A 25,818-nucleotide genomic window follows, 5' to 3' on the forward strand; every position below is an offset into this window, starting at 1 on the left:
CTGGAGACACCTGAGTCTCCCTTCTCTTTCCTCCATGCCCAGACCGCACTCCAGGCTTTAACCCAGGATATAACCCCAAGTTTTTCCTGTTGACTTTACAGTATTTACAGCCATGTCAGTTAGCCATAAGTATATCATTAATGTTGGCCTTTTCCCCTTCCAATCTGCCCAATGTTAATTTGTTTGCTTGTCTGCCCCCAGAGGGGTAGGGGATGCCCCCCGATCCCTGACAAGCTTACCTCCACAGAACTCAAGAAACCCCATTCTAGTCTTTTTCTGACATGCTGTGAACTGTTGTAAATATGTTTTCTCTAATGATTTCATAAAGTGTGGAAGGGGCGACCATCTTGCATCTTTAGAATTTGAGCAAAAACTATTCCCAGGTTTATAAACATGTTTGGGTTAAAAAACAAAACAGTAATTGTATGTCTCCCTAAAGTTTCTCAATTCTTTAGGGATACATTCAATTTTAAGTTTCTTTCACTTTTGCATCTCAGAAATTCCAGCCTTAGGACAATGGTTATGTTGTTTGATTTATAAATAGACAATAACCTCCTGGACATTTTCAGGCACTTAAAAGTCTCTATGAAAATATTCCTGGGGAGTAGCATTGGTGACAAGGTCTGATTCTTTCACTACCGAATAACCTGGATAGGATAAATGCATCCATCGAAAAAAATGAAACAAAAGAAAATAAAACAGAAAAAAAAATACAGATGGTTAAATTAATTGAAATACACTTTATTCTTCCTCCCTTTTTATATTCTCAATGCATAAACACTTTGGAATTCCCTGAGTTTAAATATACACAAACACGCACACACACAACTTAACTCTTTTTAATACAGCATTTTCCAGAATTATTTATACATAGAAGCATGGCCTGTTTGGTCCGCTCAGATAGTAGCATCATTTGGGGTGTTGGTCCACTGTGGAGCCCAGTTTGAGAGCCCTTCCTTAAAAATGTGAACAAATGTATACATTCTATATGGAATTATGAGTTATTTTAGTTGGTATCTTTGAGAGTTGTTTTCCCTACTGTAACATATTGATAGGTTATTTTAATAGATTTAAAAATAACTTCATTATAGACAATGGCATTTATTATATTCAAATATTTTTACTAATTAGCACAAAACAGGAATAAAAAGCTTTATTAGTAACAAGCAGAAGTGGAGGTTTGGAAGAAAACTTCTGCTTTGTTGAAGATACAGAGATAAGTGGTCTGGAGAGCAGGTGATGCCTTGGAGAACAGGTCCAAAGTATTCATCTACTTTTTGGAGAAAAAGCAACAAGTACATAAATAAAAAATCCTGCATGAAATAGCCCCCAGGGATCCTGGGACTCCTGCTTGGACTTCCAAGGAACTCTGACCTATGATTTTTATATTTGATACATAAGCTACCTAGTTTGGGGATATTACTACATGCAATCAACAAGATAAACAGGTGTTTTATTTTCAACAGCTGCTTTCAATCAACAAATTTGTTGGTTTTCATGTGGGTAGAAATCCTTGACTTAGAAACAGGAGGTTTGAGCTAGAGGAATCCTGAGCTATCAGACATTTGAAAGATCACACGTCCATGATTGGCCCCATAGATTTCGCTGAGAGCAGTGAATAAAGTAGAACGTCTTTGGATGTGTGTAACCAAAATCGCTATTGTTGGCTGTGCTATGTCAGTAGCTTTCAGAAAATTCATAAATGGAAAGAAACACGAAAACTTCATTGTCAGTGAATGTGTGGGAGCTCAGAGTACATGCATCGTCTCAAGTGTTCTCCTGAGAGGGCCGGAGGGAGGGGGTGCCTTCTCCCCGCCGCCCCGCCGTCTGCCTCAGTGCAGCCGCTGGGGTGGCAGAGACCCGTGTTCCTCGCACACTCAGCACCTCAGCCAGCGCCCTGTCCCGAGGGGAGACCTGCACACGCCAGGGAGGAGCTTGTGCTCTCCGCCTCGTCCTTCAGCGCCACCCAGTTTCAGTCAGGCAGCCGTTTGGCTCTTGCACCTCAGTGCTTTTGTCTTGCGTGGCGGCCTGGCGTGGAGCTGGGCCCCTCAACGGTGACTCGTGCAGCGGGAGCCTGTGTGAGAAATGCTGGCATGTTCTTGTCCGCCGCTCCCGAGCCAAGACTCGCCGCCGGCCTGCGTCGCCCCCGTCACCAGGTGTGTCCCAGCAGCCCGAGGAGCCCCGGGGCTCCCAGCCTCGCAGCACCCCTAGGCCTGGTCTTCCTGTTTGCTCCCTTTCTGTGGGAACGGCTGCTGCCTCCTCCACTCCCCGTCCCTTTGGGTTCTCCTGAGCCCAGGGACATGGGACACTTTCCTGGTCTGTTGCCTTTTTGCAGTTCCTCTTAGCAGATGGAATCAGTGTGTTCTCAGGCATCCGCCTTTCTTTTCCGCACGGCCCGCCTTGCCTCTGCGCCTCCCGGAGGGCCCCCCACGCTGGTGAATGCTCTGTGCGCGCCCTGAGTGGCAAACATGGTCTCATCTGTGGTTGATTTCCCATTCCCGGGTGAACTCCTGCTGCAAAAGAAAGTTGCAGTTACATTATTTTCTCTTACATTATGTGTTGTGTCCTGTTCTCCCCCACACTGAGGTCCGTGAATGAGCATCCGCATATTTTCTGAGACCTTTAATTAGTGAGCTTTTGCTTTCATATCTAAATTTTGGCTATCACTGATTTGGGGTGCCCGTGCACGGGAGAGGTCCCTTTCTTTGCTTGCTTTTTTTTTTTTTAATATTTATTTATTTATTTATACAAGCACTGGGTAGAGTCAGAAGCGCGGGAGGGTGAGAGGATTCACCAGAGCCAGAGTGGGGAACAGAACAGGCAGACTGACGAAATACACTGCTGAGGGGAGCAGCAGGCGAGACAGGAGAGGTCTGCGCGCCATGTGGGACCCTCGCCCAGAAGCCGGGGATCGAACGGGCGCTGCAGAGGCTGCGGGCAGCTTCGCAGCCCAGCGCTCAATGCTGTGCCCCTGGGGAGGCCCCCCTTTTTTTGCCTTCAATATGGAAAAAGGTGCAGGTGTTAATGCTACTATAAATTAAAGGCACAGATTCTATAAGGACCTGAAAGAAAGATCAGTGATACCACGACCTTGTTTTTACCTTGCTTCCATGGGTGGAGCTTTTAAGTGACCTCATTGGCAGCTCATGGGCACTGCTTCGTTCTCCAGGGACTTAGAGAGATACAGAGACCCTCGGTTAGCCAGACACAGCCTCAGTGTCCTCCTCTCACCCGAGTGCAGGCTGCCCGCCCGCCCGCCCCATCGCTTCTCAAGGCGCAGCTTCCCTCCACCCTGACCGACTCAGCTTCTCACTTAGGTTATCTCCAGAACCTGCGCATGTCTCGCCAGTTGGGCTCCCGGGGATCCTTCAGGTTTATTTTCTAGAAAATAGCATGTGTTGCCAGGATTCCAGAATTCCCCAGTATCTCAGCTGCTCCACAGCATTAGTCAGTCAGCCAACTCGCCATCATTAAGTAGCTTCTTAATTCCCTTCCATCTGATGAAAGCCCCTTTACCTCAAAGCAATCCCTTTTCCTTAGTGTTTTTTCTCTTTCAAGGTGATTTTACACAAAGGACAACCTTTTTGCCTGCAAGACTTGCTGTGAAGTAGATGGCAGATTTCTTGGCTTTAGTTCACAGCCATAATTATGTTATTTAGCTAAAACCCTTTCACAAGCTTTCGCTTAACCAAAAATCAAAGTTAAAGGGCCGGTTCCATTACAAGACATTGACCTAATGCACTTCGCATGTTAAGTAGGATTTTTGGTTAGAAATTTGGTGGAGTTTCTGATTATAAGAGTTGTCAAACCGAAGACCCCCAGAGTTAAAGGGAGTCCAGAAACTTCCTCTCCAGAGCTTTTAGACACTATAGAAGTGAGTGTATTCCAAAATTAGAAAATAATGACCAAAGGGCCTCAGCTTGGTAAACTGTTAGAGCAGTCCGTTTTATCTGTAGGTGGCTGCCTCTGTTAATGTCGTAGCAGAGATAAGTTTCTGTTGAAATGCCAAATCTATTTGTCCTTATTATCTATTATCAAGTTTATTTTGTAGCAATATTGAGTGCCAAATGGGAACCCTGTGCTTTCTGACCCATAGCTAACTTGCTCTTGAATAGAAAATAACTTTAGTCACAGGAGATGGGGTGCTGCAGGCTGTGAGTGTGTGTGATGGTGTATTTCCATGAACATGACAAGAATTTGCTTGACATCATGGTTCCCAAGCTATAAGCATCAAGTCTAGAGGTTACAGGGGAAATCGTTTGTCTGGAAAGAACAGAAGCATATTACCAGGGATTGGTGTCCATTTCTTCCTGAACTAGGATTTGAAATCCATTTGTAAGTAATGAGGACGTAAATATTGATCATCTGTATACATCCTACTTTGCAAATGATATTTTAAAAATACACCTGCATCGGATCTCTCAAATTTCTACCTAGATTCATTGAACTTTTTCATTTCCATGGTATTACTATCACAGTAACTACCTCTACTATCTCTGCTATTAAAATAATATCAAAAGTATCTGTCTTAGTCTGCTAGGGTGGCCGTTTCACAGTTATTGTGGTGTGACCAACACAGTTATTGTCTCGAAGTTCTGGAGATTAGAGGTCAAAGATCAAGGTGCTGGCGTGCTGGAGTCCAGCTCCCAGCTTGCAGGAAGCCACCATCTCTTGCGTGCACACAGGACCTCTTTCTTGTGAGAACTCACAGATCGAGTCTGGATTCTCCCCTTATCAGGGTGCCAATCCCTTCATGCGATCCCCACCCTCAGGACCTCATCTGACCTGATTCCCAAAGGCTCCATCTCTAAGTCCTATCCCATTGGGGGCGAGGAATCAACCTATGACTTTGAGAGGGACACAGGTCAGTCCACTCCAGCACCCACAGCACAGGAGTTTCAGATCAGATTGCTGAATATGCTTCTAACTTATATGCTTTCTGCAGCCCATCTTATTAAATCCTCAAATAGCTACATCCTAAGGCATGTTGACCTTAATTTCTAGATGCTGGAGTTAGATCTCAGAGAAGTTAAAATCTCAGTGAGACAAGACATTTAATAAATAACAGAATCTACACTGAAAATAAAATCATTCTGACTGAAAAGCTGTATTCTTAGGCTCTACAATAGAATACCCTTATCAGCAAACACACATGTGTGATTGATATTAAAAATGGAGTGAAGTGGTATATCTTGTGCAAAATGAGTTCATGTTATATTGTGAAAAGAGTGAATTTAGGAGGAGAGTAAATTTGATGTAATTTTTTTCAGCTATGTATTGATAAATGTAAATAGCCATATTTATTAACAATATCCAAACCACTGTGAATTAGCAGAAGCTAAATTGTGTTCAACAGAATATTTAGGCAGTTTTGTCTATTGACATGTATATGTCTGTATACATATTACGATTCCCGTAATTATTGGGATTATTTGAAGTCTTTAGCATTATATTGATAGATGAATGATTTTTATAATATCTGTAAATGTCAATAATGGCCGTGGTCATGCTGAAGAGAGTGTCGGTTAGTGCGCTTTTTCGACCTTGTATTGTCTTTAGCAGCACCTCCTCTGTGAGAAACTGTGGCGGGAGTTTTGTCTGTTTCGTTTCTTTTCATGGTCACAATAATCCTATAATACAGGCATGATTTTCCCCAAGCTAGGATGAGATACAAGCTCAGAAGTTCCAGCGACTTGCCCCCAATCTCATGGGAGAAGAGGAGCTGGAATTCCAAGTCCAATCTTTCCAGCTCCAGAGTCTGTTTTTGAGCGAGCATGAATATATTTTCAACTAAGAAAATGTATATGGTGCTCTAACTGCTCTGGATCTGAACATTTGAGATAGTCACGTGTCACGAGGTGAAACAGGACATTGTGGCGCATCCCACCTACTCTAAATGGAAGGGCCTGCGTGTCCCTGCATCAGCAGCATGTCTATAATTAAGGACCTTCTGTGCCCCAGCAGGTGGCCCTGTCTTCTTTCTTCCCCCTTCATTCTGCGAGGCACCCTTCTTTATTAGGGGAGACATTAAATCCTGTGTCTGCGTTTGCACAGCCAGCTAGTGAGTTCTCATCATGGCCATCATGTCAACTGAGTCTGAGTCCACAGTGTTGGGGTCATGAGAAGACCCCATAGCTTGAGCAGGGCAATTGGAGACCCCTCACTTCCTCCCTGTTCTTGGAATGAACAGAACCTTCCACCCACTGTTCAACAGCTTCTTCAAGGACACGACCTTGAGAGGGCAGTGTGTTGTTGGGAACACCTAGGCCATATGTAACTGGACCCTGTTAATGTCGCTGTATAAACTGAATTTTCTGGTGGGAGACGGTGAAGATCTATTTGTTTTGAGGATGCCCAAGTCAAGTGTGGCATGTAAATTCTCTTGCTTATTTGCCCTCCCAATCTGGAGGGTCTCTCTCATTCTGTGGCCTCACTTTGCCTCTGTGTGTGTGTTGGGGGAGGGACACTCCTAAGGTTGCAAACTGACCAAAGCTTTATAAATTTCCCATATTCCAAACTATCTTGTGTGTTTGTTCTACATTTCCTACCACTTAAATAAACTTCTATGTCTAAAAGACACAGTTCAACATCAATTAAACCCAGACAGAACTGAGTTAAAGCTACATCATCTACTGATATATTATAATCAATGTTTGCACTCTTGTTTTACTTTGCGATGGAGATCAGGAGGAGGACAAACCCAGAAACAGGGCTCTCAGGACAAGTTAGGGAGAGACCCAGGGCCCAGGTAGCAGGTGCTGGGGGCCTTGTTCGGGAAGCCCTAGATAGTCCAGCCTCCGCTCCCAAGTGGAGGAGGCACAAGGCCCAGGAGGTGCTCCTGTGATTTGCAAAGAGACTAGGACAGAGCTGAGAAAGGCAGCAAGGGGAAAGCAAAAGCTGTGTTTGCTTTGTTACTCTACTTATATCTGCTTTTATGAGAAGCCTTTATGCAAAGGTCCTAAAAGTGCCATTTAGCATGAGAAGCATTGTCTGCTAGTGAATAACAAACAATGCACACTCCAGAGGAATTCCATTATCGGGCTTATGTTGGCAAAAGACATAGGCTAGCTCTGAAATTTAAATACAGAGAGGAGACAAATACAGGGATCGAAGTTCCTGAAGTTTCTATGAATTTCTTTATGTTCATAGAGATTGCACACGCAGCAAACATAAGGCAGATGTTGAGATTTAAAATTTGGGGCCAGTTTGCATTGCTAGACTTCTTAATTCCTGGAAAGGAGACTCATTATTAATAACCTTAAAGCATTCCTGTGGAAGGGGTGAGACAGGGTGATGTCAGATGCCAACCCATCTGTTAGCTGGTACTGAGTCCCATACAGTGAAGTCTGATAAAACAGGATGGTTTGTGTTTGTGTGGATAGTACCAAGCTGATTTTGCAGCTTTGTCTCCAAAGCTAAAGGAGCCAGACAAACATGTCAGCTCCTGCTGCTGTTACTATGGTTGGGCCTCCAGTGGAGATAATCTACCTCTTATAGTAGGTCTGAGGATTAAATGTTGTAAATTTTAAAGTGTATGACATGTAAGAATTTAATAAATACTAGTTTTTGTAAAAAAAATTAGAGGTAAAGCAGATGTGTCCATGAAAAAAAAAACATTTCTGTGTTCTAAATTAATAGATGAACTTTTTTTAAAAAAAAAGATTTATTTATTTATTTATTTATACACGCACTGGGTACAGTCAGAAGCACAGTAGGGTGAGAGAAATCACCAGAGCCAGAGCAGGGAGCAGAATAGGGAGACTGATGAAGTGCACTGCTGAGGAGAGCAGTGGGTGGCAGGAGAGGTCTGCGCGCCATGTGGGACCCTCACCTGGTGGCCGGGGATTGAACCGGCGCTGCAGAGGCTGCGGGCAGCTTTGCAGCCCAGCGCTCAACTGCTGCGCCACCAGGGGATGAACTTTTTTTTTTTTCAATTCTGCAGGATACTATGATTTTTAATAGAACCCTTTTTAAAATTGAATACTTTTTGATTTGCAATGTCTTTTCAAAGAAAGGAAATTGAGCATTATGAAGGTGTTTAATCTTAGTAAATTGTGACTGCATTCTCATGAAAATAAGACTTTCTTCCATGAGAAAAAGTCATGGAATTTTTCTTTAAGGTGAGAATAAATATTTTTTATAGATTTATTTATTTATGCATACAAGAAGTGGGGTGTAGGCCAGAGAACAGGTGGATCTACTGAAATACACTGCTGAGGGGGAGCAGCGGGTGAGACAGGAGAGGTCTACTGCGCCATGTGGGTCGGCTTCCTGGCTGGGGATCGAACTCGTGTTGCAATGGCTGTGGATAGCTTCATAGTGCTGTGAATTAACCCCTTGAGCCACCAGGGAGGGCCGAGAATAAATATTTTACATGACATCGACACTCAGATAATTTATTTAGTTTAGCAAGGACTGAAGCCAGTACTTGGAAAACTTCCTACAATAAAATGTTTTCACAAGCAATCTATTGAAAAGTGTCTTCTTAAAACTTTCTGTGATTTTAACGAGTAACATGCATATGACCAAAAACACAGTATGTGTAAGAGAAGTGAATTTACAAAGATTGATTCCCAATGTATCAATTGATTTGATAAGTTCCTGATGCTACGGAAGTCATGTGAAATGAAAGGTAATAGGATGCTTTATTTGCTTCCAGATTTTCAGACGATGCTGGTTGGTTTTCAAGAAGGCTTCTAGTAAAGGACCCAGAAGGCTAGAGAAATTTCCAGACGAGAAGGCTGCGTATTTCAGAAACTTCCATAAGGTAAGGCAGCCTTCAGAATCCCTGGGAAAGAGCCTGGTGAGAACTTGTGAAGGTGTTTCTTTTGATAGATGAAATCAGCAGAGGCAGAAATGCCAGGCTGGGATGAAATGTCCCTGTTTTGACAAAATGTAAAAGTTCTTTTCCCCCTTTATTTTAATCATCTGCTGCAAATGCTAGTGGTACCTTTGCAAAATGACTCATATTTTATTGCTACTTTGCAAAATGAAATGACTCATAACTCAACCAGATCATTTTCCAAGGTGCTGAGTAGGCATTTTCGCCCTGTTGAGGTTAATTGTGCATTTGTTACTTTGATTTAAACTGGGGGCGATGTTGGGGAGATAAACCTGGAGGCTGCCCTCTGTGGGGCTGGTGACACGGGGGTGCACAAGCATCTCCTTGCTGACAGTCTGTGTGTAGAACGGGGGCATAGATGCTATGGCTGAAATAGCAGTTTCTTAAGAATTGAACACAGGTTTAAAAAAAATAGTAACCTCGCAATGATATAAATGGATGGCCTCAAGTTATCTTTGGTGAAACATCAAACCCCAGTGAAACATTTTATAGTAACCTGGAGAATTCAGGATCTGCAGAATTACTTGGTAAAATACCTGAAAAAGATCAGCCAAGATTCTGACTTCTCGTGGCGGTGACAGAGAGAATATTCCCCTGAATCATTCTTATAATGGATTTGAGGGATTTATTGTATGTGATATGTAGTATTAATTCCTCCTTTTATTTTAAAATAGAATGCTCGCCAGACTGGCTTAGAAGAGATGTCTAGGCAGAGCATAGGCAGGGGGAGGACAGTGGATCCCCTGTGTGTTGCCACAATGGTGGACACATGTCAGTATCCATTTGTCCAGCCGACAGCAAGTACAGCACCAGGAGTGAGCTTTAATGGAAACTGTGGACTCTGGGTGATTATGATGTGTCAAAGCAGATTCATCAGTTGTGAAAAGCGCACCACTCTGGAGGGGGATGTTGATAATAGGGAGGCCTGCGTGTACGGGGACCGGGGATCTGTAGGAAATCTCGGTACCTTCAGCTTGGTCTGCTGTAAGACCAACACTGCTCTAAAAAATGAAAGTGTACTTTAAAAATAGATTATCCTACAATAAAGTGCTAACCCCTCCTATTACACAAGTGGCCAGCAGTCATTTAATTATATTTGAACCTGCATCAGAGAGCTTCAACCTTGAGCTTCATAACTCTACAAGGTACGCTATAGGTTAATGTAGATTTGCTGTCAGACAATGCAAGCTCAAGTTCTGATCCAGTTACTTACTAGCTTGTAGATTTTAAAATTATTATATCGTATGTCTCTTTTGAAGATGACTTGAGGTAGGTTATTAATGAGTAAGGTTGTTCTGACTGTAGGAAAAATTATTTGAAACTTAAGGTCTTACTAATTGTGATTATGATTTGGGGGGCAATTTTAAACCTGATTGAATGAGGAACTGAGAGGTTGTGGAACACGAATATGTGACCTTTAGTTTCTGAGTGAAATCTTGAAAGAAGAGTGCATTGTATGTCCCAGGAATTCCTGATGAGAAGCCCTGCACTCGGGCAGGAGGGACACACCCTGGGTGCTCCCTGGACATTCACTTTGTGTTTGTATTCTCTTTTGTAAACCGACACTGTCCCCAAGGGGGTGAAGGTGGATCAGTGAAAATACTGCAGTATTGTAACCACCTGTAAGGATTAGTATTTGGACAAACATGGGCAGGTTCTGGTGTCTGCACTGCACATGGACTGGTCTGCACCAGGGACTCAAGGAGGCCTGAGGCACAGCCTTGCCCTGGAAGCACTTGAATTCCAGTGGGAAAAACATACATATGCATAGAAGTTCAATCCAGCAAGAGCAAGTGTCAGCAAATTAACACTTGACTTAATTAAGTGTTAATGAGTATTATTAAATGTTAATAAGTGTTACTAAGTGTATTAAATGTTAGCTGTTAATAAATTATCATGTAAATAAACTGAAAAGGGTTGAAATCATGTAGAGTATGTTCTTTAACCATAAATGATTCAAATGGGAAATAAATATATATATATTACCTAGAAAACTCTGAATACTTGGAAATCAGAATATTCCAAAGGACAATATTCAGCGGACAGTGTTAAAGTCACAAAGGCTATACACAGATATTCTGAACTGAAAGCTAGAAAAGTACAAATATCAGCATGTGTGGAAGATAGTGAGAACACTGAGCATAAGGAAACATATAGTTTAAATTCTTACATTACACAGAAACAATAACAGGAGAAAATGATTTTTTTTTTTACAATGAAATAGAGAACAAAATAACCCTAGAGAAATTTGCAGTCAAAAGCTGTTTTTTTTGAAAAAAAAAAAATCAATTGAAAAGCCCTTAGCCCAACAAATAAAGGAAAAAAAAAATAAAACAAATCGAAGATTTGGAACAGTGGAGGAGTCATCACTACAGATTCCATGGACATTAAAAGAGTGTGCTGTGAGCAAATATAATTCAAAACATTTGACAACTTCAGTGAAATAGACTCCTTGAAATACCGTCTACCCAAACTCATCCCGTAGCTCAATGTCTAACAAAAATTCTGTTTAAACCTTCCCTCCCAGAAACCTTCAGATCCACATTTCACTTGTGAAAACTCAGTTTACTTAAGGAGAAAACAAGAATTCTTAAGGAAAACTAAAAAAGAGGAAACCTTTCCAACTTACATCCAGACCAGCAGTACCTGAAAACCAGGACTAGACAAAGACATTAGCGGAAAGTGGCAGACCACTATGCCTACAACCAGAATTTCTTAATGAAACATTAGAGATCTAATTCAACAATATGTTAAATTGATAAAAGGTTGTTTTGACATTTGCGAATCAATCAAGATAACAATATGGAATAAAATAGAAAGTATATTAAAGGAGTCTTTGAATAGATACAGAAAAAGGATTTTACAAAATCTGACTTTCATTTGTGATTTAAACTCTCTCCAGAAATGAAGAATGGAGTGAATTCCCTTAAACAAAGAAAGAACATCTAACAAAATCCTGCAGAAAAGAATTAGGAAAGCTGTTTCTATTCTCAATGACATGAGATTTTGTTGAAAATGCTTGCTATCTTCAAAACAAGTTAGCAGAAATAATGAATGAATTTAGTGAATGATATGTTTATATTCAAGAGCATTTTAAATAGTATCAGCTAACACTTGGTAATTTCATTTAAACACTTAATTTATAGTGTCAACAAATAATTATGAATAAATTTATCAAAGCATATATAAAACCTGTACACTGAAAAAACAGGACCTACTTAAGACAATTAAGGATGGAGGATGCAAATAAATGGTGAGATATGAAATATTCTTAGATTGGCAGATTCAATATTAGGATGTCAACTCTCCCAAGATCTACTTACATTTGATAGAATTCCAATAAAATTTCTAAGAGTCTTTTTTTTAGATATTGGCAATCTCATTCTATATGAATATCTGTATACCCTATATCAGCTAATGTGATTTTAATAAAGAAGCACAGGGTTGGAAGTGTTCCATATATATATTGTTTTGTCTGATCCTTTGGTGTCTCTAGACTCTACATTTAAGTGAAGCCATCCAGTATTTATCTTTCTCCTTTGGCTCCTTTTTTCCTTTGACAAAGGCAAATAATAAAGATAATGAACATCATTTGTTGTCTGTAAAATTTAAATTTAGAACGAAAGAAGATACCACTACCCACCTATTCATTGGTCCAAATTGTAAAGATGGAAATTAACTTAGAATAATGCTTCCAGTTCCATACATGTTTCTGCAAATGGCATGATTTTGTCTTTTTTGATTGTTGAGTAATATTCCATTGTGCATACAGACCACATCTTCTTGATCCACTCATCTGTTTTGGGGCATTAAGATTGTTTTCACATTTTAGCTACTTAAATAGTTATGTTGTAAACATAGGAGTGCAGGTTTCCTCTCAAATTAGTGTTTTTGTGCTCTTTGGACAGATAGCTAGAAATGGAATTGCTGGGTCATAAGGTAGATCCATTTTTAGTCTTTTGAGGAATTGTCAGACTTCTTTCCATAGGGACTATAGCAAATTTAAAAGCTTCTGTACGGGGAAAGAGACAGTGATCATTGCATTTTGACAAAGGTAAAAAGACAACTCAATGGAATAGAAAATTCTTTGTCCTGAGAATGGTACCAGAATAAGTGGTTGTGTCAACATAAGTAAGTAAACATTGCTCTTGCCTCACACATACACATAAAAACCTCAAAACAGATCATCAGTCTAAATTTAAATGCTAAAGCTATAAAGCTCCTAGCAATAAATCGAGTAGGAAAACTTTTCCACATTGTGATAAATATTTCTCAGGATACAAAAAGTATGAGCAGTATTGAAATTTAGAACTTTTTCTCTTCAAAAGGTCCAATGAACAAAATAAAAAGGCAAGGGAAAATTATGCAAGCATATATCTAACAAAGAACATGCATCCAGAATGCTGAAAGGCTTCTTACAACTCAGTAGTAGTAATAAAAGCCTTGTATTTAAAGATGGACAAATGTTAACAGACATTTCCCCAAATAGGATTGAGAAAGGCAAATAATAAAGATAATGAACATCATTAGTTGTCTGTAAAATTTAAATTTAGAACGAAAGAAGATACCACTACCCACCTATTCAATGGTCCAAATTGTAAAGATGGAAATTAACTAGAGTGGTTAAAAATGGGGACCAACTAAAACTCGTATGGCTCACGGCAAGTCAAATCAGACCAGCATCTTGTAAAACTGAAACTGTTAGTTTCATTTAAAAGTTATGCATCTGTTTAACTTCTAGGAATTTATCCCCCAGCAAATGAATAGCCACGTTCAGATGAAGATATGTACAGAAATGTTCACAGCTGTAGCTTTTATTCAAAATAGCCGAAACATGGAAACAACCCAGACGGGGAAATGAATGAACTAATTGAAGTATATCCGTCAATGGACTATCGCTGAACTAGGGGAAGGAAAGTCCCACCGAGACACACAAGAGCAGATGAGTCGCCTAGTTCATTATGCTGATTGAAAGACTTCAGACCCAAAATAATGCAGACTGTGTGAATTTATACCTATTTGTAGTAACAGAAATCATATCATTGGTTGCCTAGCTGGCGGAGGAATGGATGCAAAGATGAAGGCAGAAGAACAGGAGGACTTTGGGAGGGGTTGGTAGCATTCTTTATTACCTCTTTTGGGGTCATACTTTAAAAGGTGCAGTCAACTGCCCAAACTCATTTGGTTGTTCGTTTTAAATGCCACTTATTTCTAAATGATTCTTCAACATAGTTAATAAGGAAAACATCATCTGGGGAAATAGACTATTGAAGACCAAGAAACTTATCACTTGTGTTTATGTGGGTGCGGTCAGAATATCTAAGATCTATTCTTTTATCACGTTGAGGTGTATAGTAGGATATTGTTAGAGTCTCCAAGTTGTCCACGAGATCTCCAGTATTTAATCAGCTTATAACTGGAGGTGGAAAGCCGAAGTGCTGTGGGTGTTAGCTCACCTTATTGTGGTCTTCATTCCACATTATATACAAACATCAAATGCCCCCTTTTACACCGTAAACTTACACAGCATTTTATGTCAGTCATATCTCAGTGAAGCTTGGGGAAAAGAGATAATCTTCACCTCATTGACCAGTGGGTAGCATAGTGGATTCTGGAATACAATGACCATGTTAACTGCTGTGCAGGCATGGATAAGCTACTTAACCTCGGTCTATCTAATTTTTCACCTCTGACAAGTTACATTCTAACAACAAGTTACATTCTTACAACCATAGAAGGTGGTTGTAAGAAGTAAATGGTCTTTTAGGCATAGAATTAGTTTAATATATCACTAGATGTTATTGACACATGAACTGTTATAACTATGCATGTAGCCACCAGCTTGACATGTGGGGAGTTGTAGCAAATGATACTTGTTATTAGCCTAGATTAGAGGTGATTGGGGTCTTGGACCAAACTATGAGTATTTTGGTTCAGGGGGAAGGATAAGCCTTGGATATGGTTTGTGAACACTGGCAGGACTTCCTTATGGATTAGCTGTGGGGGTATAAGTGAGAGCCAGGACTCATGGGTGATTTGTCAATCTGGACTTGAGCAACAGAGATGAGAATGGTGCAGTTCATAAATAGTGGGAGAAAGAGTAGGAAAACTTTGCCTAAAAAGCACAAGTTTTCACTTTGTATATATTTGAAATATCTATTAGCATTTGAATGAAACATCAAGAAGATGTTAGTCAGTTAGACCACTGTGAACTGAGATGGGATGGTCATTGATCCAGTTATTCCTTTGACTGGCACTGGCACATTGATAGTGCTTGACACCAGATCTGGAAGATGAAGACAAAGATGGTGGTCAGCACTCCGTCGTTCAAAGGATTTGCAGAGCCAAGAGCTAGAATAGGACCTGAGAAAATCATTCAGTAAGCTGAGAAGAATAACTTTAAGAGTGAACACTGGACACCAAGAGAAAACTATGTTTTAAAAAATGAACAAATAATCCTCTTCTTTGAGAGACTAAAAAAGGTGCCAGAGGTGGGATGTGTGGGCTGGCGCCCCCTGGAGGTCGGAGGTGGCTTAGCCAACAGCTGTTTCAGGGAAACTGGAAGCTGGTTCTGGTGGCAACTGGCTCACCTGAGCACTGGAGAAGAGGAAGAGACAGAGACTCGGGTAGTTTTATTAAGAAGTTTAGCTGTAAAAGTGAGCCAAGATACCTTCTCAAGCCTCATAGATGCTGTAACACACCTAGGACAGTGAGGATCATGCAGCAGCTGAAAATGTGTTGATGCTAAGGTTCTTGAGTACAATTAGAAGGTCTGGGCTTTCACAGAACTGGAGCACCATCCCTTTTAACAGAAATGAAGGATCAGGGAAAGGCTGCAGACGTAAGTTGGATAACACTTGTGTTAGAAAATGACACGACAAACACTTCAAACACACATAGGTTGTGTGCGTGAGCTTCTTCTGTCTTCTGAAAATTAAGTAGCAAAGGATCTTGAGGAGCACAGAGAGACTAGGAATAGTTAATCTTTCTAATAAATAACTAAACAGATGTCCTTGTAACTTGCAGGTCCCTAAAGCTCTTTAATAACTAGATTCAGAATAGTGACAGCTGAAATTTACCTCTCTCATGCTGGTGTTATGGAGATTAAAGTCTTCATTATTACAACTTACTCTTCATAACATTGGGGAGGCTAATTCATTTATTAGTGCTTTAAGGTTCCTGTTCCACAATTTCTTTTTTTTTTCCTCAGTGGTGATGAGCTAAAATGGTGACTTTAGACCAGTCTTGCTATGGAAGAATACTCTGGGTCTGATTCATCAGTAATAAGGAACATTAAGGGTGGTTTTCAAGAAAATATGTAAATGGTCTCTTCTCTCATCTTGATTCTATGTAAGCAAGTTTTGCCTGATATTCTGACTGGCTGCCTTATTATAGGCTTTGGGTAAAAATCACAAGCTTTCTTCTTGGTGTATGTTAAATTTGGAATATCTATTTGGCATTCAAACTAAATTCTATGTGTCAACCTCACTATTTTTCTGCTCCCTACAATTTTAACTAGCTCCACGACACTGATTTTTGCTTCTTTTTTTTCTTAGAATGTACATCTAGTGTTATTCAAATTTGTTTTTATCGTTTCTTCAATTGGCTTCTAATTCCACACAATTTTGGTGATATTTGCCAGCTACTGTCAAGCAGAATTAAAGACTTTGTAATTGATTGGACTTAGCGGAAGTGGAAGAGGGGTAGTTGGAGGTGTTATTTTTGAAAGACTGGGTAAGAGAGAGGTGAATAGTCATGCTGTTCACAGAGTTGTGTAAGAATCAGTTTTCAGCAGGGAAGAAAAGAAATCACTCTCAGTCTGTTAGATTTCAAGGTATTTGTGGTATAATGAGGTAGAGAGTGCATTAAACATTCAAAGTCCAGCTAGATGGTAGGGAAATTACCCAGGAAACCCACTGAATGCAATGAATGTTAAGGTTGGTATGTATTGGCACCACCAGGGAGAGCCTGGTCGGAACCAAATAAAACTTTTCTCTAAAAGACAAAGGCTTGAGCACCAGCCTTATTGTGACATCCAGGGTACTTCACAGGCATTTCAATTCTAACTTCATTGGGTTACATATCAAAAAGCTTGACACTGCCTCATAAAAATAAGAATATAAATTCCTTATGACACAGTTATTCCACTTCTGGGTATTTACTCCAAAAATATAAAAACACTAATTTCAAAGAGATATATGCACCCCTGTGTTTATTAGAGCATCGTTTACATTATTAGGAACTGAAAACCCCCTAAGTGCTACACAAGAGATGAATGGATTAAGATGACATGTGTATACACAGTGGAATGATACTCAGCTATAAAAAAGATGAAATCCTTCCATTTGCAACAGCATGGATGGAGCTAGAGAGTATAATACTGAGTGAAATAAGTGAGATGGAGACAAACACTGTGACTTCACTATTATATAATATATAGTACACCAAACAAATGAATGAACTAAATAAAATAAAAACAAACTTTTGGACCATTAGGTCAATTCCTGGCTGCCAGAAGAAAAGGGGGAAGAGGGTTGGATAAATTGGAGAAAGGGGTTCAATGGTATGTTGAAGGATAGACTTGGACTTTTCGTAGTGAAATGCATGTTGATTTTTTAATGATACACACCTGAAATTTACTTAATATTATAATGCAAAGCTACTTCAATTAAAAAAAATGGGGAAAATGAACATAGAATCACGGGGAGAAAAAAAGTCTTGACATGACTTTAGGAAAATAAATTAAAATGACACCAAGGTAGCCTTTCACGACTGTTCAAATGATTGTTGTTAAGAAGAGGAGAATGCTGGCGAGGATGTGGAGAGAAGGGAACCCTCGTGCACTGTTAGTAGGATGTCAGCTGTCTCAGCCCCTGGGGAAACAGTTCAGAGGATAATCAAAAAGATAAAAATAGATCTACCATATGATCCAGCAATCCCGCTGCTGGGAATAGGTACGAAGAAAATGAAGACACTGACTGAAAAGATATTTGCTCTCCCATGTTCATAGCAGCATTATTTACAGATGTGCTTCCTCTTTTATCAAGATATAGAAACAACCTAAATGTTGGTCAATGGCTATAGAAATTGAGGTATGTATATATGTGTCACTGATGTATATATAATGTATAACTGCACACACACAGGAATATCGTTCAGCCACTAAAAATTATAAAAAGGTCATTCCTTCCATTGGTGATGATACGAACGGGCTGTCTAGACATTCTTTTAAATGAAATAAGCCAGAGAAAGACAAATATTGTATGCTCTCACTTTATATGTGGAATCTTAAAAAATAGAAATGTTTGGGAAGAGAGGGCCAAATTTAATGTTCATTGCTAATGTGGTAATATTTCTTTACTCGCAAGTACATCAGGAAATTATGAATTTTTTTAATGTTGACATAACTGAAGAAAGCAGCTAATTCAAGATAGGATAGAAAATTAAGAAAAATGCTATTTCAATGAAGAACTGTTAGTAGAATAAGTGTTAAAATGCCTAACAGTAGTATATCAAAGTTGCCGAGACTCTTTAAATAGTCTCCTAAATAAACAGCCTGATATTTCTAGAGAGAGAATTATTGATACTACTGAAAATGCTATTATTAAAAATGTTGACCTTTGTGAAGGGGACGAAGATGGCAGCCAGTTGCAACTCTGAGCGTCCTTGTTCTTCTGGAATTCCTCTTCCTTGACAGGGTGAGTGGTTGAGACACTTAGAATGCCACCCTTGGGGTATAGGTGTTAGTTTCCCCAAGGCCTGGATCATAAATGTGGGTGATATTTTTGTCATGAAATGTACTCTTGCTCCTGCAAAATCAAAGACTCAAGCAACATTTCCCATGGCTTAATCCATTCACAGAAGCCTGAATCATTTTATTTTCAGAAATGGGCGTTGGTGAAACTATAATTTTTTCAGTTTTCTCTGATGGTCAGTTAAAGAAAGGAAGATCTCTATGGAAATGACAGGTGTGTTCAAAATCTTCATTTCCCCTGGACAATTAATAATCCAAATATTGGCATTTCAGAATAAGAAAAAATAATTCCTCATTTTCAAGAATGGCTTAAAGATGGAGAATAATATGGATTCCCCAAATTTTTCTACGGGTTAATGTTTAAATCCTCTAAACTTTGTGATTAGTCACTTATTTTGTTATACCCTATAATCTGTCATGCTCAATAGCAACAAATCAAAATAATCCAATGAATGGAATATTTCCAGTCTAAATGAGAGACTTCTGAAAAATAAGCTAAGGACACAATTATTTCTTTACCAACTTTAACTTTGTGCTTTGCTGTATCTAGAACATACATATTATAAAGCTTATGAGTATTAATGGTCTCATTTAGACATTTGATATGTTTACTGTGAGACAGATCTTGCTGCATAAATCAATTTTTATATGAAACTGCTATAAAATGGTATATACTTTTTTTAAACATCTTGGTAGAAAGAAATTTGAAATTCAAATCACTAGCTGCTGAAGGAAGTTATTAAAAATGCATTAGGGTTGAAAATGTAGCCGTATATAATTGTCATAACAGATATTCAAAACAAATTTATCCTCAATGAAAACTGAACTAAAGCAATTTACATAGAATCAGCTAATAAATTTTCCTTAATTTTCTAAACAGATGAAAAAGAAACAGTTTATAGACATTTTAATAAAATAAATATGCATGCTGTCTGTAGGGAGGATAATATAAATAAAGTCTTTAGAAGGATGAATGAAAAGTGAAATCTCTGAAGTTCCAGAAATGACAACTTTGTGGCCCAGAAAAGCCATATGATTGGCCCCAGTCCTGTCTCTAAATCTCTCATAACCAGACATAGAAACTTCACTTTATTCTAGTTACTTTACTTGTCTTTGGAGTTGTCTGTATTTATCCTTATGTAAAGTAGCATCTGAGAGAGTTGGGGAAAGGTTGAATCCGCCTATATATAGGGTGTCCTTAAAATTAGAAGCAAGATCATCATTAAGTGTGGGGATGAGACCTTGTACGGGGTGTGTTCTGTTGAAAGTTTCACTTCAAGAGTCCAGGACTGGATGTTTGGCAGCGCACACAGCTGGTGTGAAGTGAGGAGTGTTTGGAGACCTGGTGTCTCTTGAAATGCCAGATGGAAGGTCCCAGAGTGATAGTCATTTATTCATATTAAGGCATCTCTCAGGAGATGCCTAAATTCCCCAATTTGGGGACTGAAAGAATAATTCATTCATTCATTCTTTCAGCTGCTCTAATCTCTTATTTTGAAGAGGGCTCTGTTTTTTGAACATAAATACCTATTGACACGCACATCTGTTTCTGGTCAGTTACACATCAATTCATGGTCATTTATTGATTGCTTTATTCATAGTATCTGATCACCGTTGAGTCACTCAGGGGAGCCTCAGAGCAGAGGATAAGTCGGTTATATGTTTGTTGTGTAGAAGCAGCAATACTAAAGACCGTGTGTGTGATCCTGTCTCAGTGGCAGGTTGGGAGTGGAAAATGGAAGCAGAAGTGAGCGGGCAGGCGGGGAGATCTGCAGACGGAGGAGATTGGCAGGGCTGTGACCCCAAAACAGTGGGGAATGGCAAGTTAAACTTGACCTTTGTGATATTTTAATCAAGATCAATTAAAATGTTACTTCTAAGCTTTGTCTAGTATGGGTGATTCTTGTGGTTTACAGTTGCCACAGTCATCAGGATTTATGTTTATAAAGTATTGGGCCTCCCTGGTGGCGCAAGGGGTTAAGCACTGCACTATGAGGCAATCCACAGCCTCTGCAGCGTGAGTTGGATCCCTGGCCAGGGAGAAACCCACATGGTGAGGCAGACCTCTCCTGTCTCACCAGCTGCTCCCCTCAGCAGTGTATTTCAGTCGGTCTGCCTATTCTGTTCCCCATTCTGTCTCTGGTGAATCCTCTCACCCCCTGCAACTCTGGTCTGTACCTTAGCTCTTGTGTGCATAAATAAATAAATCTTTAAGAAAAAAAAAAAAAGGTATTGCCACACAAGCCATATCCATCCACTGAGAAGGATGGAACCAGACTCTTGATCTAAGCTCGGCTTTAGAACCGAAAGCAGTGTGATTCACATTAGCCACTTTACTGTCTTTATTCCACTTTTTATAGTTATCCATTTGTGTTTGTGTGTGTGTGTGTGTGCACGCACGAGGGTGGCAGTCCCCGTAACTATCCTCTATCAGAAAAAACAATATGATTTAAAGAAATCGCCCATTCACTTATTTGTAAAAGGCAAATAATATCATAATTCACAAAGCAGGGTGATAACTGTCTGTACCATAATATAAGGTAAAATATCTGCGGTTGAGAAATCATTTCTGCCTCAGATTTTGCATCTTTGAAACCAGGAAATAATTTGAACTAACTTCAGAAAACCATTGAGATCAATTTGAATAATAAAGGAACTTGTAGTTTCATAGAAGTCATTTTCTGTGGTGAATCAGCCAGTAATTTGAGAAGGATTCTCAATAGCACAACGCTGATAGGACATTCCTTCCAACATTTCCAGAGCATTTTTCAAATGTATATAGGAGATTTAAATTTGATGCCCTTCATTATTTCAGTATACCATGAAAGCACTTTGGATTTTTAAAAAAATTCTCATTTTTACCCATTAGCAAAATCTGCCTGATGGTACAGTATCTGTGCAGTTCAGTGGGAGAATTTTTCTTTTATAATGTAATGTTCACTAAAGATAAATAGTTTCTCTGCCATTAATGGAAAGTTCTCTATGATACCTCCCATAATGAATGCATGTTCATGTACAATTTACGATTTGAAAAATGTTTAAGTGAGAATCTGTACTTGAATACTTCGTAATTCAGTTAAAATCCATCTAGCAATTTTATTTTAGAAATAATGTCATTTCATATTTATTTGAAGTATATAACAGCTTAATGTTTTTATTGAAGTAACATTGATACACAGTGTTGCTTATGATGTAGAGGCCTAGGGTCTCCCCTTCAGGTGTTGCTACCACACCACACCCACCACCCAAGCACCTGGAGTCCTCCAGGGCAGTCCACTGGCCCCTTCCTATCACTTTGCTCTCATCTTCCACCTCCTCCCCTTCTGGTGGCCTCACTTCTACAGTCAGATTTCCAGAGTTTGTTACTGGTTTGGTTTTATCTGACCCCTTGTTTTGTTTCTCTATAGTCCACATGAGTGAGACCATCAGTATTTGCTTTCTCTTCTCAATTATTTTGTTAGCATAATCCCCTCCAGGCTGGCTTTTGAATCCTGGATTTTCTCTTCTGTGACAAGCTGGAGAATACCCTCTGATTTTAAAAAGCTCCTCTGGGCCTCCCTGGTGGCGCAGGGGTTAAAGAATCAGTGCTGTCAAGCTATCACCAGCCACTGGAACATGAATTTGATCCCTGGCCAGAGACTCACTAATTTTAAATATATCTTTTCCCGGGGGTGGGGGAAACCGTACTTGTGTGACCATAAGCTTTTTCACTAATAAGTAAGTGCAGTCATTCGATATTTTATGTTATTCAGTTCTTATTTTGGAGTCAATATTAGACATGATCTCAGTAGGTTTTTCTTAATTATGAAATAGTCTAGAAATGAGCATTGGGGAGATGAGTTCGTTTTGTTCATGTTTTCTTTTTTTTTTTTTCCTGTCATGAATTTAGGCACTTCGTATTATTTTAGATACATATCATTTTCATTTATTTTTTAAATTAATAAGTATTCAAGCTTTCTAGTCATCATTAGATTTTTGTTTGTTCAGTTTTTCCTTTTACATTCTGTGCTTGATTTCCAACTTCCTTCTTTTTCCTTTCATCTAACTTGCCAGAAGTCTTTTATTAATCCTTTCAAATGGAGCTTGTGGCTTTGTTAAACTTCTCATTTTTTTCTTCATTTTATTGATTTCTGTCCTTATCTTTATTATGCCTTTATTTCTGGAGATGCTTTAAAGTGGTTTTTTTCTTAGCTTCATCAGTTGAATGCCTGAGTTGCTTGTTTTCAATCTTTTTTGTTCAGGAAACATTTTTAAAGCTGTATTTTTAAGCCCTATTTTATCAATGTCTCTCAAACGACATATACTATGTCACTTCCATGAAGTTGTATTTTGTAACTTACAATTTCCTTCTTAACTCACATGTTTTTGGAAGTATGTAATTCACTTCTTCTATACATGGAATATTTACTTATCCACTTGTTAGAAAATTTCAATTATATTGCATTATGAATATAGCATAGAAGGTAATTTACGTAATTCGATTCTTTGTAATTTTTTTTTCTTTTCCCTACCCCCACTCCCCCCCCATTTTTCTTTTCTGCTCCTTATTTTTCCTACTCCCATTCCTTATCTTTTTAAATATCTTGTACCTAACTGTCTGTTGCATCTCAGCCAGTATCTGCCATGAATGATTCTTTGTAATTTTTTAAGGCTGTTTAGTCCCTGATACCTTCTATGTTTTCATAAATAATCCACATGGATAGAAAAGGAGGATCTTTTTGGTTTGCTGCTGACTGCAGAGCACCTGTTCAGATGTGCACCTATAATGTAACCCAAATTAACCCTGTCGCTTCTGCCTGGCAGAACTTACGATCTTGGCCTGTGAGAGGCAGAGACATGTTTCACTTTCCTGGGAACTGTCACACAGTTTTGTCATCTGTGATTGGGCTGTAGTCTGTCCTCATCTTCCACTGGATTTTATCATTTACTTGAAAGTGAATGAATTTCCAGAGTCATCAGGCTGGGGGTGAGGCTGCACCCACGGGTCCCACTGAGAACCACGCAGGTGCCTTGTCTATGCAGACACGATGTGAGCGTGGACTCCCCCCATGTCTACATGCATGGCCTAAGCAGGCCAGCAGTGTCTCTCTGGCTTTACTCGTTTTGGCAGGCACCAGCTGGAGGGTGAGGTGCCTGGATGCTACAGGGTTGTTTTCCATCAGAAGCCCAAGGGTGGTGTCATTTTTTGCTGATGCCAGCAGTGCTTGGTCTTCTCTCTAGACCCCTTTCTCTCTCCCTTGAATGGTGCCAGTGGTCCTGATCCAAACGTGCTTGTCCTCCCCTGCTGCCAGCTATGGCAGACAGCACCCCACTTCTGTCTTCAGCCAGTCTGTGCCTGTGTTTTGACCTGGATGTGTCAGTGACAAGCAGAGCCCCAAAAAGCAGTTAGTGTAATGATTTATTTAAATATTAGCCAAGAACCTCTTGATTCTCGTGAAGATTACCAGTAAGTCTATGATCATAGACCATGGACGTTTTATGAAGAGGTGATTGAGCCATTTGAAGAGGTGGGATGAGAGACTCTGAATTCTATGCAGAGACAAGACTGGGTCACACTAACAGTCTTCTCCAAGCTTCTTTGGCCATTTCAGGCTGATGACGGGTCTCCCGTGGTGCTGCTTTTCTGTCCCCGTAGCTGTGTCCAAAATAGTCAAGACAAGATTGTCCCATCTAGACAATAAACAGATCAAGGTATGGAACAGAACCAAAGCTACTGGAGTTTCCAGAACCCTCATCAGGCTCTGTCAGTTGCCTCTCTGGTCATGGACTCCTTGCTCGAAGAAGAGGTACAAAGCACTGAGTGGGGAGCTCAGCAGGTTAATATCAGGTCAACCTTGGTGAGCCCCATTATATGTCAGTAACTCAGTTGCCCAAACAGAGGCTCTGGCTTGTGGCCTTATCTCTGCATTTGCTCAAGTTGCCTCTACTTCCCACACGGCTGTCCATTAACCAGCTGCACCCCTGGGGGAGTCACGTAAGAGCTGTGCAGACTCAACTCATCAAAACAAAAAGGAAAAGCATGTTCAATGCCTGTAGGAGGCTTAAGATAAATGCAAATGCTTCCCTTGCTTTCTAAGAGACTAATATCTTATTGGAGCATGGGGCTATGAACCAAAGGTTCGTGATTTTCTTTGTGTCATTTTCTTTCATTTGAGATGACTCAGTTTACATAACCGATTGGCCTGCTTATCTGCGGATAATTTTCTGTAGTTGCATGAGTTTCCTAGGACTGGCCTAACGAACTTTCACATACTTTGGGCCTTAATATTACACAGCTGTTTCTCTCTCAGTTCTGTAATTGGAGACAAAGACGTGGACAGGGCCCTGCCCCTACCAGGCCTTTCCTCACTTTTAGTGGCTCCAGCTTCCACTTGACCTGCGACACTGTAACTCCAGTCTCTGCCACCTTCACCTGGTCACCTCTCTGTGTCTTTGCGCCTTGCTCTTCTCAGAAGAGGACCCTTGTCCTTGGGTGTAGGACTCACAGCAAACACAGGAGCATCTCCTCAAGATCTTAGTGTCACTGCATCTGCAAAGACTTTGTCACAAATAGGGTCCCATCACAGGTTTTGAGGGGTTGGACTCTTCGAGCAGGGAGTCCATGGCCAGAGAGGCAACTGACAGAGCGTGATGAGGGTTCTGGAAACTCCAGTAGCTTTTAGGGAGTATTTGGGCACTCTTGAACCCATTATTAATATATTACATTTTCCATATCTGCTACGTAACACCGCAGGAGCTGTGCAGTCCCTGCTGTAGCGGGTCAGAAAGCTGGTTCTCTCAGACAGGGGCTGTCTCATGTTTTCCTGGTGGTAGAGTTAGTGAAACATGCTATTAAACACTAAATTTACACCTGATGGGGTAGGGGGAGAGCAGCGTGGGGGGGTGGGGAGGGAGGGTGGAGAATTGAAGAGAAAAAATGTAGGCCTAAATTTCCTATTTTAGTGCCTCTTTTTCCCTATGTACTAATTTTCTGCATGTGTTACACCTGAAAATAGACCTACTGTTTTATAATACACAACCTCCAAGTAATTTAGGTGTAATAAGGGAATGCGTTTTCCTGGCTACCATCCATCACCCCTACAATTTGAGTGTCTTCTGTACTTGAATTCTCTTTCCTGTAATAATTTCTTGATTAACCTTTATTTGCCATTAATAAATCTCATGACTTTCAGAGAAACAGCTTTTGCATAAATTGGTAGAAAGAGCTGTGGGCGGAGACACA

General features: G+C 40.0%; 1 protein-coding gene across 1 annotated transcript in view; it reads left to right on the forward strand.

Annotated features, from left to right (window-relative positions):
- Positions 1-25,818, forward strand: part of DOK6 (docking protein 6) — a gene marked incomplete at both ends in the record, with an annotated part of 324,914 nt that overhangs the window by 109,376 nt on the left and 189,720 nt on the right. The window contains one exon of the mRNA XM_084252328.1: positions 8,660-8,767. Within this exon, the coding sequence (XP_084108454.1) occupies positions 8,660-8,767 (108 nt within the window). The remainder of the gene's footprint in view (positions 1-8,659; positions 8,768-25,818) is intronic.

Source organism: Talpa europaea (genome assembly GCF_964194135.1).
Source record: "Talpa europaea genome assembly, chromosome: 13".
NCBI lineage: Eukaryota > Metazoa > Chordata > Mammalia > Eulipotyphla > Talpidae > Talpa > Talpa europaea.